At 43.6% G+C, this 12,741-nt stretch overlaps 1 protein-coding gene across 4 annotated transcripts in view; it reads left to right on the forward strand.

The window, feature by feature from the left end:
* VRK2 (VRK serine/threonine kinase 2) overlaps positions 1-12,741 on the forward strand; it is a 37,663-nt gene that overhangs the window by 23,728 nt on the left and 1,194 nt on the right. For 2 of the 4 annotated variants that reach the window (XM_033513170.1, XM_015620585.3), the window contains exons 9-13: positions 4,776-4,896; positions 6,648-6,706; positions 7,883-8,067; positions 10,962-11,135; positions 11,415-11,624. In XM_033513170.1, coding sequence (XP_033369061.1) covers positions 4,776-4,896; positions 6,648-6,706; positions 7,883-8,067; positions 10,962-11,135; positions 11,415-11,624 — 749 coding nt within the window. Of the gene's footprint in view, positions 1-4,775; positions 4,897-6,647; positions 6,707-7,882; positions 8,068-10,961; positions 11,136-11,414; positions 11,625-12,310; positions 12,406-12,741 lie in introns of all 4 variants that reach the window. The other 2 variants (XM_015620586.3, XM_015620587.3) reach the window with 2 other exon arrangements.

Here is a 12,741-nt window from a genome sequence, read left to right on the forward strand (position 1 = left end):
CTGGAAACACATTCTTTGGGAGCCTGCTCCCAGAGAACAGAGCTCTGAGTGGCTCTGGATCAAGAGGTTGATTTGGCATCTGTCCATGCATAGTTAGGATTCAGAGGGAGCCTGCAGGATTTTTTTTTCTTTTTTTTTTTTTTTTTGTCGGTCAAATGAATTATTGATCTGCTGCAGTTTGATATGTGTTTCCCAAAGACTGTGTACAGGACAAACTGTAAATCCTAAATAATAACAGGAAAATATAACCAGTCTGGCAAAAAATGGGTGGAACTTTGCAGTGGGAAATAAATAAAAAGATGGTTTAGTTCCTGAGAGTTGGATTAGAAATGTGTGCGCTGCCGAGGAGGGAGCAGGAGGTGGTTGTAAGTGAAAGAGGAGTCACTAGCTAGAAAAAGATTGGATAGGCTTCTACAGCCACCTCTGGAAGCTGCCAGGAATGTTCAGAAGCAGCAAAAATAAGATGAGAATCATTTACAACTTTGTCGCATCTGAGGACTGTGCCTGGGAATTGGCTGTTTAATTTTGGCTGTTGTTCTCTAAACCAGCAATTCAGAAAGGTAGTGAATCTCAGCTGCTTGTCCACCCCTACTTGTCAGGCCCTTACCTTTGTGATTCTTTTTTTCTGGCACACAGATGTGAAAGAAGAGTAAACTTCCTGTCCCCTCTCCACTGCCTCATGTCCTTACTGCAAGCTTGGAACCTTTTGCTTCCGACCAGGTACCGGCATCTCCTGCCACCAGTGTTTTATCTCCCACCCAGATCTGTGGTGAATTCCCTTGCACCTTCCAGCTTTCCCATTCCATAAACTTCTCCCCACTCCCAGAGCAGGACCCCAACCCCTTTCTTTCAGCACATGCCATTCCACCAGTCCTGGTGATTCCCTCGTGGCAGCTCTGCTGTGCATTCCATGCGTGTGAACCCATCGAGTGTGTCTCTGTAGGATCCCCGTTTAGGAGAGAGAGCGTGGCTGGCACAGGATGTCCCTCTCTGCCATGTCACAGGCTGGGCTCTCTGGAAGAGCTGTGCTCCAGCTGTGATGGTGCCATGGATTTTTCCTTCCAGCAATCCGTGGTGGTGGTTACTGTCAGGGAGTGCTTGAGCCATGAGGAGAGCAGAGATGGTTCCTGGCTGCCGTTTGCCCTGTCTGAGGCTGGATAACTCTGTGGAATGGCCTCCAAGCACTAAAACAAATCTTTAGTTTGATGGACTTCTCTAACCTCTTCTGTGGACCCACCCACTATTCCACTGGTCATTATCCTGCTGCAGGGAGCTCCTCAGACTGACTAGGCCCTAGGGGAAGGAATACTTCATTATCTACTTTTTGGGGGTTTTTTTGTCTTTCCATTTCTCCTACCCCTAATAGAGGCAGTGATTTTTGGCAAGTCTTGTATTTGTTTGCTTTTTAATCATCTCAGCCTTGAGTTTGTGATGATACATTTTTATCACGATTGTATTTCACCATGGTCATGTTAACCCTCCTTTCCTTTATGGGCTTTTGCATTATTGGCTGTGGTGTGAGCTCTGCTTGCTTGTGAGTTACCATAAATTCGTGTTCTGTAATGCCAGTGAGAATTGGAGGTGCCACTGCACATCCATGCAATGTGAGCAACCAAAATGATCCTGTTTATCAAAAGCTTCAAATCCAGAAAATCACTAATAGTGAAATTATCATGTAGCAGTGCTAATTAAAAACAAGAGAATGTTTCATCTGTCACTTTTTGATCTTTACAAAAGGCTGGAGAAAATCAGCTAAACAGAGGCCATAGAGAAACCTTCCATTTTTACTTCTGTTTCAGAGGAGTTCTTTGGAGCAGTGGAGTTTAGAGAGCATATTGTGGCTGCTATGATATCTCTGATCTATTTAGGAATAATAATCTGAATATAAATTAGAGTGGAGATAGCTGCCAAATTCAGTGTACAGAGATACCTAATCTATTTTCTTCTAAGGTGAATTGTTATTCTGAGTTATTGGACCCTGTGCCTGTGTGTTGAGTATGTTTGTGGTATATTTAAAACCCTGATTTTGTTGATGTGGTTGTGAGTTCATCAACTTCAGTTGAGTTGTTCCTGATTTATCTTGGTAGGACTGAGAATAGAATCAGGCCTTAAATCTCTAAATTAAAAAAATTAAACTGTAAAGACATTGTGAAATAAGATACCACCAGTATGTTCCCATTAAATACAACTTCATATGAGACTAAAATAATAGTAAAAACATCCTGTGAGTAGAAAAGCAGAAATCAAACCTCTATTAAAAAAGAGGAAAAAAAAAACCCAAACAAAAAACCAGCAATTTTTTTATCAGAGAAGTAAGAATTTGATTTAAATAAGTACTGGTTGGAGTGTACACTCTTGTAACTGTGACAAGTTATCAAGCAGAATTGTTTTATTTTCACCTGGCTGTCATATTTAAAGTGAAGGCAGATTGATTTCTCTCCGTTGATGTTTATCAAGAATTCCTGTAATCTTCAATTGTGTGAGCAGATTTATTTTTGCAAGTAAACATATCATTGAAATTTATCTATTAGTGCTCTATTTGATGTGAAAATCTAATAACCCCATTGTCCATAGATAATACTAACTCGTTAAAGATTAATCAATTGCTTTTTAACAAGAATCTAAATGATTTAAAAGGTTGAGGGATTTAGCTTATACAGAGCAGAGAGAAATAAGCAAGTACAGCTAAAGAATCAAATGCTGATGTTTTTCATGTGGTTCTACAAAAACCCCATGTGATGTCTGTATTTGTGGTGGCCTGGGAGATGGAGGGATAGGGGAGTGAGGTCTCCTGTGAAACATTTCCTGTTGCTGCTGGGCAGGGATGTTCAGCTCCACGTACCTTTGTGTCCCTGTGCCTGCTGTGGCTCTGGGCAGGTGTCAGCCAAGGCTCTTGGTTTGTCATGGCTTTGTCCCAGGAGCTGCAGGTGAGAGGGAAGGTCATTAGTCATGGCCAAACTGTGAAGAAACTTTAGTCTCTGGGACTGTTCTGTCAGAAAATTACTTCTCTTGGGGTAACCTCTGAAATCTGATTGGTTTGCTGTTGTTTATAGATGCACATCAATGAATCCCCCCCATGGAAAAAAGCTGTCCTTTGGAATTCTGACAATTTCTTTCAAAAGGCCGCTTTTCTGTAGCCTCTCTCACACAAACAGGTGCCAGAAAGGCATTGTGAAAATTAGAGGATCTGCAGTCAAAAATGCTGGCTTATATGGATCTAATCTGGAATTGCCATAATGGAAAAAGGAGTTGTGAACACATGTGTGTGAATGGAATTGTTCCACAGTTACAGGAGATTTATGGCCAGAGAAATCACTACAGAACAGCAAGTGGTAGAGATTGTGTTTTTATTTTAATATGGGAGCCAAGTCTTGCATTAGGACATTGCTGAATCCAGGGCAGAAAATAAACGGCGCCCAAGGGACAGCACAGCGGTGTTGGATCCAGGGGCCTTTAATAATCCCGAGCCTAACAGCAGTTAGGATAGGGAATGTATAAAAACTAATCTGCTGCTTTTGCAGTAATGTGTGTACAGGAACAAGGAGCAGTTATGATGTGTTGGCACCGTGGCTTTTAGCAGATGACTTCTTAAATTAAAAGATAAGTTCACCGAGTGACTTTCTGGAATTTATTTAATGAAGGCCCATAAAATATGATATCTGTTTACAGCTGGATTAACAGCACAGTGCTCAGCTACTGGTCTTTACACCAGATAAAAAGTACCAAACAAGTCTGAACTCCTCTTTTTCCTTCTTGGAAAGCCCAAATTCATTTTGGAAAAGCATGCATTTAACTTCTACATCTGTCTGTCTTTAATCACGACAAGCAGTTTCTGGTTTTGCAGATTCCATGTGGTCTTGACGTGCAAACTGTAGGCTGCAAGTCAAAGAAATCCTGCTGAGCTCCTGCTTGTTCATTTTTAGCAAGTTTGGTTTCCTCTGGGTAGCAGCAAGCACGAGCTATTCTGTTGGTATTGCACTTTTTCTCTAGGAAAAGCCAATCTATCGATTAACTTCAGTTTCTCTGCGTAGATGTTGCTCGGGAATGGGGTTAATTTTTGATTTAATTTAGTCTCCTGTATTTGTGTCTGCCTGGTGTGCAGAGTTGTTCCTGAAATGCTTTGGAATCCTCTTTGGAAGCAGCAGTGGGAAGTTCACCCAGGACTTTGCAGAGCAGTGAGTGTACTTTGGGCAGTGCAGAGCTCTGCAGCCGGGAGCAGGCTCAGGGAGTCAGCGCACACTAGATGGCAGTTTTGTCCCAGCATCCGAGTTCAAACGGCTCCGCGGGAGAACAGGAAAGGCCATCAGTGTTTAGTCTGCTCTCACAGAGTCCCTGCATGACCAATGTGGACCCCATGGACTTCCTGGAACATGTGTTAGCAATTTAGCAGCAGACATTTATTTCTTTGTTTTACTGCTTGGCTCTTTGAGAAAGTGTTGGTACTCAGTTATGGGCTGTCTGGATCATGTCAGAGGCCATGGGGATCAAGTCCATGTGACAGGCCAGACTGAGGAAGGATGGAGTTGGAGGAGGTGAGGAAGCTGACCCTCACTTGAGCAGGAACAAGTCACTGCCTGTCTGTGGCCTGTGGCCAAACGCCGGGGCGGTTCAGGTCTAATACAGCTGAACAAACAAAACACTTTGTCCATTTGGCTTCTTCGTATTTCATCAGCACCAGCTCAATCAAAGTCTTTTCTATTTCCTAAGAAGAGGTTCCCTTTCTTAATTGTATTTTTTTTTTTTCTCTTTCCCCTTCCCCCTTTCCCACATTTTAGCCCCATCCAGACGAGGTGACCTTGAAATCCTTGGCTACTGCATGCTGCAGTGGATGTGTGGGAAGCTGCCCTGGGAGCAGAACCTGAAGGACCCTGTAGCTGTCCAGACTGCAAAAACAAAGTAAGAGCAAACCCCCCCCCAACAGGGACACACCGGCCTGGAGCCCTGCAGCATCCTCACTGCCTCCCAGCTCTGGGAAACACAGCTTTCCATGCTGCACAACAGCACCTTAGGAGAAAGCTAAAACAATTTTCCTTAATTAAGAGAGATGTTGGAAGCAGTTAAAATGGCAACTTTATGTGCATGTCTACCCTCCCTTGCATGTTTATGTCTGTGCTGCTGTGAGGAGAGGATGGATTCCAGTGCACAGTACACAGGCATTCTGTCTGCTGTGTATTTTTCCAATACTCTTTTTTTTTTTTTTTCCCAAGAAAACATTTGTAAATTAGCACAGGCCTTAGTGCACATACAGAAGGTTGTTGTGTGGTTCTATTAAACTTCATGGGTGCTTTATAGAGACCGTAGTACAAACATCTCTTGGAGGTTTTTCCACATGTGCACTCAATTTATTTAACTTTCTATATGATACTTGTTTTCAGATGTTTTTCTGTAGGTTTTTAATGTTACATAAGCCTATTACCATTACAAACAATTAAATACCAAAACACTAAGGAGCTTGGTGGAAATCTTTCCTTTTTCCCAGTGTGACTTGGAGCTCACTGGAGCAACAGTGATCAGTGTTTTCTTCCTCTGCCCTCCCAGCTGGGACTGGAGCGCATTAATTGCACGTGGAACCTGTAGCAGAGGAGTTCCCCAAGTGTAGCATCCCAATAGCAGGAGGCAGGAAACTTTTAAGCAGGGCAGGTCACACCAGAGGTGCCCAGCAGGGCTGGCTCATCCCTGGAATCAGCACACAGCTCCTGGCATGGGGAATGGGGGCTGCAGCCTGTGCACGGGGCCCAGTGCAGCTGGGAATGTTCACACCCTCTGCTATAGTTAATACTTCTCCTTTAGAAGTTCTGGTCATTACACAGCCCCCTGCAAGGTAACACTTCTAGAATTCAATGGGAAATCAATTTAATCAATCAAGCTGCTCCACTGAGTCTCCCCTTGCCGTTAACCCTTGGATGGCTCGCCTTACAGAATGCTGAGCGAAAGGAGACTTCAAGGAAATGCACAGAAAATTACACAGCTTCCACTTAGCAGAAACATCTTCTTACTGTAAAGAGTTGCATTACTGGAAATAGGTATCTTGCCCAGGTTGTCCCTCTTACCTACATTTTCAGGTTCCTGTGGGTGCTGGACTGCACAAGATGAGGGCTGGTGTTATTCCTGTTTTTAGGAATTGATGCCAAGCTTCTTTTTGTTCCTGTTTCAGGACAGACAGGAATTCCACCTGTGGCCCTACAGTTTACAAGGCATGTGGGATTTTAGGTGATGTGACCTCCCTGTCCCCTTGTGGCCCTGCCCTGCCTGGGTGTAACTTAGGCTGGGGCCACGTGCTCCATGGCAGAGGGGACCTGATGCTAAATGATGGGAAGGCAGAGCAGAACCTAAATTCCAAACCAGAAATGGGAATCATCAATCTGAAATCAGAACAAGCCATTTCACTCAAAGGGCTTTTCTTTTTTCCTTCTAGAAAGCTTAAAATATGTGCAAAGAGAAAAAGTGCAGTTTTAGGTGAAAGCAGCAGTGTGCAAATAGTTAAAAATGGAGCTGGTGAGGGGAGATCTGGGTTTAAAAGCAGTCCTGTGAATCATTAGCTATCCTGGAGGTCCACTCCCTTTGGAACTGAGACTTGCTGTCTTCCTGAATGAGGAATCACCTGCTCCAAAAGCGCGTTAAACTGTTGCACTCTGGTGTTGTTTCAGACTTATGGATGAGCTCCCAGATTCAGTGCTGAGGTGGGATTCTCCTGGAAGCAGCTGCAGTAAGTGTACTTGCACCTGTACCCTATGGCTCTTCAGCCTCTTGCTAAACACAGTTCTATGTCTGACTCTGGGGGGAGCAGAACAGAAGTGAAAGTAACCCAGAAATTGAACAAAGTCTTCAAAGAAAAAGGATCTTGTTCAGTCTGTGATGGGTCCCATGGAGTGACATAAGGGATCTTGGCCATACGTAATCCGAGGTGTTGGGAAGCAGTGACTATCTTGGAAACAGAAGTAGCTGTTAGTATGAAAATAGTAAGCAACTGTGTACCAAAGGTTTATTGCTCACAGTTTGAAAAAGCAAATGGATGCACAGTTTGTCTTGTCTTGTTTCTTTCCTTCCCTGAAATACTAAAGTAACCCAGGGAAAACACCAAAGGTCAGTATCTATTTTTGATTTATCCCCTTATTTTCCTAGCACTTTTGTATTGGAATTATTGGAATGCACTGTGTATTAGGTGAAATTTATTCATGATGTGTATACATATTTAATAAATCTTTCCTGCTGGGATTTGACCAGATGCTAATATCTGGTGTAGTACTCCAGTTTTAGGATACACTTGGGTCTTCAGCTGAAAGAAAAGTTTGAACCCCCCATATGTTTTTCCTAGTAGCATTATTTCTGCCCATTTGGTGGTTTCCCCGTGTTTTGAACCACTTGATGCAAAAATGTTGCTGCTGTTGGACTGTTTTGGGATGCAATCAGGAAAACAATAGTGGTATTTGAAGTAAAAAAAAAAAAAAAAAAAGTTGTGTTTTTCCCAAGCATTCCCAGTATAGTATTTATGCAGATTAAAATAATACTGTTCAGAGTAATTAATATTTAAAGGGATATTGTGATCTAGCAAAGACTTTTCTCTTATACACAGAACTATCAATACTGGCTGATGAAATATTTTAATTTGTATCCTTGGATAGCTGTCAGTGCTATGGGAATCAGTGCATGAACATAACGAGATGGAGCACTTCAAGTCTGGCTTGTTTATCCAAGTCTGTCTTTTCCTTTTCTCCTCCCAAAAAGACAAGACATTGTCAGTTCTGTGTTTTGAGGGTGCCTTGAGCTGAAATAGTGTTGTCTCGTTTGGCAGCGGAGGATTGGCATCCGTGTTGGAACGAGATCCTTTCTGAACTTCTGGGGTTACACTCAGTGAAATTCACAAGTCAAATCTGCTCTACAGGTGAAATAGCCAAGTTTCTGGCCTCTGTTTCTGGATTAGCTTATGCTGAGAAGCCCAAGTATCAAGTGCTGAAGAAAATCCTGCTGGATGGCCTGGAGTCAAGCGGGATGCGCTACGACGGCCCTCTGGAATTTTCTGCAGGAGCAGCGTGCACACAGAATCACTGCGCTGCTAAGGCATCCAGAGTGAGTGAGACAGCTCTGGCATTATTTCTGACAGCTCCTGCCTGCTGCCCTCCCTCTTGGAGAGGAGGAAATAGTTAAAGCTCTCAAAATGAGACTGACACAGCAGTTCTTCTGCCTTAAATACACCATGTTTGTTAATTCCTGTTTCCCCTGGCTTTGCTAAAAAGTGGAATGTCAACCCTCAAGGAGGAAGAACTGCCATGAGTCCTTTTGACCCACAGGCTCTCACTTCAAAGCAGTAGGTCTGTGGAGAATGATTTACTTTCAGGATAATGGGGAAGTCAAGGACTTTGTTCACTAACATCTTGAAGACAAGCCTGAATGCCAGGCTTTTCCTTCGTCCCAGATTAAAAGCAAAGTTACCTTTATTAGTGACAGCATTTAATTCATTTCTTGCTTTTAGGCTGTTCTTTGTCATTTGCCTTTATCCTCCTACAGCCCCAGTGTGGAGGAGATGTTCCTGTGGCTTTAGCTGGGCTGTCAGTGTGCACTGGCACAGGATTTTCCAGCTCTCCTGTGCTATTTTCCTCCAGTGCTCTAAGTTAATAAAGCCCAGCTTCCCTAAGCAGAGAGGGAGGTAATTATCAGTTTTGCTGGGAAATGTCAGTCCCGTTGTTGCTGTGAAAGTCCCCGTTTGCAGCAGCCCCGGGCGGGGGCTCTGGGGCGTGTGCAATAAGGCAGGGTCAGGGTCCCATCCATTTTTAATATTCCTGGTGAACTTTGGACCATCACAAGTGTACGTGAGCCAAGAATGCAGGATGCAAACTAATGTGACTGATAGGCTGCGAGATGAATGGTGATTCAAGTATCAGTGCACAGATGGTTCTGATTTGCTGAGTTTTGTAGCTGCTGCAACTGAAGACATAAAATATCCTTCTAGTCATAAATTAGCTCTTTGGAAGCAAAACCTTGGCACCAGAGCTTTACAACCTTCAATTAGTAGGGAAAGAAGTATTTGAATGACTGTGGTATTGACATCTGTAGGCCTGCATAGTAATCATTCCTAATAGAAGAGAATATCTGTTTGAGGGGGTTTTGCATGGCTAATTAACCACCAGTGAGAATATGTAATTTTTTCATGATCTCCTGATTGTCACCTTTCTCTCATGATACAATTAGATTTTATTGTAGCAAGTGCCTCACAAACCAATTGTCAGCACTATTTACGTATTGTGGAAGGCAGAACAAAAGTTCATGTTTAATGAAAAGGCACTGGGTTTTGATCTTGGTAATTACAGATACTTACTTTAGCACTTTTATTGACTTTTCTGGTTTTACCCCCCCTCCCCCTTTTTTTATTGTATTTTAACAAAACCAGAAACTGTTTTGGTGATGGGACTTGTGTGGCTCTGATGGTGACCACTGTGCCCTCACTCAGTTGAGAAGTTTTTTTAAGTTTGCACTGTTTTGTGAACTGAGTAGGAGCATCAGGTCGCTGTCAACTGATCTCCAACTGATCCTGCTGGATCTCAGCTTCACAGGAGTCTTTGATTTCTCAGAGCCAGACAATAAATAGTAAATCTATTTCCTTCTTAAGCCTGGTCAAAGACTCAACAGTCTGTGGTATAAAAGATGATCCCAGCCTTGTGGGCTGCAGGAGCTGCTGCAGCACTGGATATTTGCAAGTCACACCCCCCTGGAAATCCCTGGCTGAGGAGTGTCAGTTATCACCATTCCTGTGCTGCAGGATTCAGTGGGATTGGGTTTGATGGCCAGGAATAGGATCAGAGGGAATGCCTGGGTGTTACTAAATCTTGGCATCTGTCAGCACTTTCTGAGGGAAATCTGTAATGCCGAGTGTCTCACTTCTTGGAACAGTGAGAACACCAGGATCACCTGTGTATTACTGCAGCCTGTTCTGACACGAGCCACTTTCCTCTAAGCATTCGCTGCAAAACAGCTGCAGAAAGGCAATTTTAGGGTTATTCAAAGGATTTAAGGAGTACTTAAATACAAGTAGAGAGGGCAGGTAACTGAACTCTCTCAAAATGTGTTGCTATTTTCAGAAAATGCAATGTTTCAGTGCTGGATGACAGGCAGGCTCTTCCCAATGCATCTCTTTGTGGCACAGCCTGTAGTGATCCTCAGCCTGACTCATTTCATGTCAGCATTCCCTTTCCCTCTCTCTACTCCATCAAATGCTTCTCCCATTGAAGAGACAACCTCAGAATGGGGAGCCACTGCAAACAAGGCACTGCCTCCTCACTTGTTGCTTGTGAGCAGGATCTGACTGTACTGATGTCTGATTCCTCCTGTACCAGTTTGGTACACAGGAAACGAGGGGATTTGGAGTTAATTCCTTTCTGAAGAGCAGTGAACAATGGGAACAGAGGCTCCTGTAGCCCCTTGATGATGTGAAGAGGATTGCATGGATTTCAGGATATTGCTCCCTGTATAGTATCTGAATCTGATCTTGAGGTGGCATAAGAAGTGTAGCTGTGGCTATATCTCAATTCTTGGTTCCAATTGCACACCAAGGATAGGTGATAAAATATTATTTGCTTTAATTCTCAAATTTGTTTACCACATTTTTGGCCCTGGATAAATAATTTTCAGCTTCTCCCCCTACAGTGAAAGTGCTGATCTTGGGGCAAAAGGAATGTGGAGTCAAAGTGTGTGGAAAGCCAGGTCACTGCTTGCTTAATCTTGTAGAAATCAGACTAAAAAATAATTGCATTAATACCAACTTCTAATTTCATTAGGATGAAATATGGCCATAGGTGTAAACCCACTTATTTTCATTGTTGGGACTTCAAATGAAAACTTGAAGTTTTGCTCTAAGTCCTGTTTGCAAAGTGATGCAGTTGTTTAAGGGTGTATATATGATGAGCATTTTTTTTCTGTGTGTAATCTGGGCTTCTTTCCCCTGTATAAATGCTTACTGTGCACCCCAGGTTCGCCTCCCAAAGCCTCCAGCAAAACCAGCTCAGCAGAAGGGAAAAAAGCCACAAGGTGAAGAGCCTGCCTGTCCAAACAATATGTATGTGGGGGTGACAGGCACACAGCTCCTGGGAGAAGGGAAGCCAAGTACACGGAGCAGGAGGCGTCTCCAGGCAGAGCTGCAGCAGGTGAGGAATTGGGCACTGCAGCAGCACCCACATCTCTCTGTTCATTTGCTCCACGTTCATCTCTTGGGGTGGGTGAGGAGGAACAGGGCTGGAAAAGAGCCAAGGGCTCTGTCACAAACTCCCAGAGCTGGCAGATGCTTGCTGGCTTCCAGTATTCCAAACAGGAACCTGAGTCTCTGGTAGCCAAGGGCATAAGTGCCAGGAGGGCAGTGCCTGGCCTGCCCCAAACCTGGTGCCTGCAAACCTGGCATAACTCTGAACTTCCTGAATTCCTTTCAGCACACAGAGTTACTGTCTGTCCCTCAGCGGGCTCCCTTGCCCAGGCCTTCCCCAAAAGCAGTGCAGCAGCAGGAGGAGGACACGGGACACAAGGACCACTCCAGCTGCCTGAGCAGGCCCCGCACCCGGGGAACACGCTGGCAGTTCCAGGAGGAAGAGAAGCCGCTTCAATTTTACACTACACGTCAGGAGCCTGAGCACCCAAAAAAGGTGAGGGGTTTGGTGTTACTGTGGAACAGTCACTGTGCTTGAGAAGGAAAGATCAGCTTTTCAAAAAACAAGAGTTCCAAAAACTCAAAGCCTCAACTCCGTGTATGCAAACTCTGTTTGCCACAAACACTGAAGGTTTGTAGGTGATTGCCTGTATGTACTACTGGCCAGCATTATGTACCACTGCAGTTTGTGTAGCTGCAAAGCCAGACTGTAATTTCCCAACTCTTGTCTCCCTTTGTGCACCCTGTTGTTTGCTTGGTAGAGACTTGGTAGAGTTCAGCAGTTTCCTTCTCTGTGTAGTGGAAAACTTCATAGCGCTCATTATTTATGTTCTGAGTTTTACATTAGAGGATTTTAGCAGTTAACAAACTCACCTTGAATATTATTGTTAATTTAGTGCATAAAAGGGCTGAATTAATAGTTTTAGTCTTACTCTACAATTGTACAGGAAAAAAAATGAATAAACAAATCAGCTTTAGTACAAATAAAACAGCACCATGTCCATCTGTGATCACCCTGTGCTCCTGTTCTCTGGAGCTCTGGTATATTTTAGTGAGGGGATTCCACCCTGGTTTTCTTTCCTATAAACAAATAACTTGGTTAAATGAGGACAGTTTCTAATGAGCACAAAAATGCAACTTTAAAGGTAGCTTTATGATTAATCCAAAATTCTTTGCTTCAAGCAGTCTGACCAGCACTGCCTGGAGACTCCGGTACAAGCTGGGAGAGGGAAGCAGCAAAAGCACAGCTGTACCTGAGAGCACCAGGCAGGACAGTGGTGAGCAGAACCATCCTGGGAAATTTTGGCTGCCAGAAGGGGAGATGGAGTCTGACACATCAAACACAACTTTGGAATAGGAAAACATTCCACTGTTGCTTCCTAGTCCTCATATGTAAAGTTTTTGCAGAAAAGGGACTAATCACTGGGCTGGTGGTTAGATTATATTTGTGTTTGGATTTAGTATTCCTCATGGAAAAGCTGCTATTCCAATAGGATTAAACATGCTGTTTCTGTGTAGAACCATTCTGTGGTACTCACTGAATATTCTGCGTAATAGGGGGAACTTTAAATGGGTGTCAGATAACATTTAAGCCATTCAAATGGGAAAGTGGA

Source organism: Parus major, chromosome 3 (genome assembly GCF_001522545.3).
Source record: "Parus major isolate Abel chromosome 3, Parus_major1.1, whole genome shotgun sequence".
NCBI classification, from domain to species: Eukaryota; Metazoa; Chordata; class Aves; order Passeriformes; family Paridae; genus Parus; species Parus major.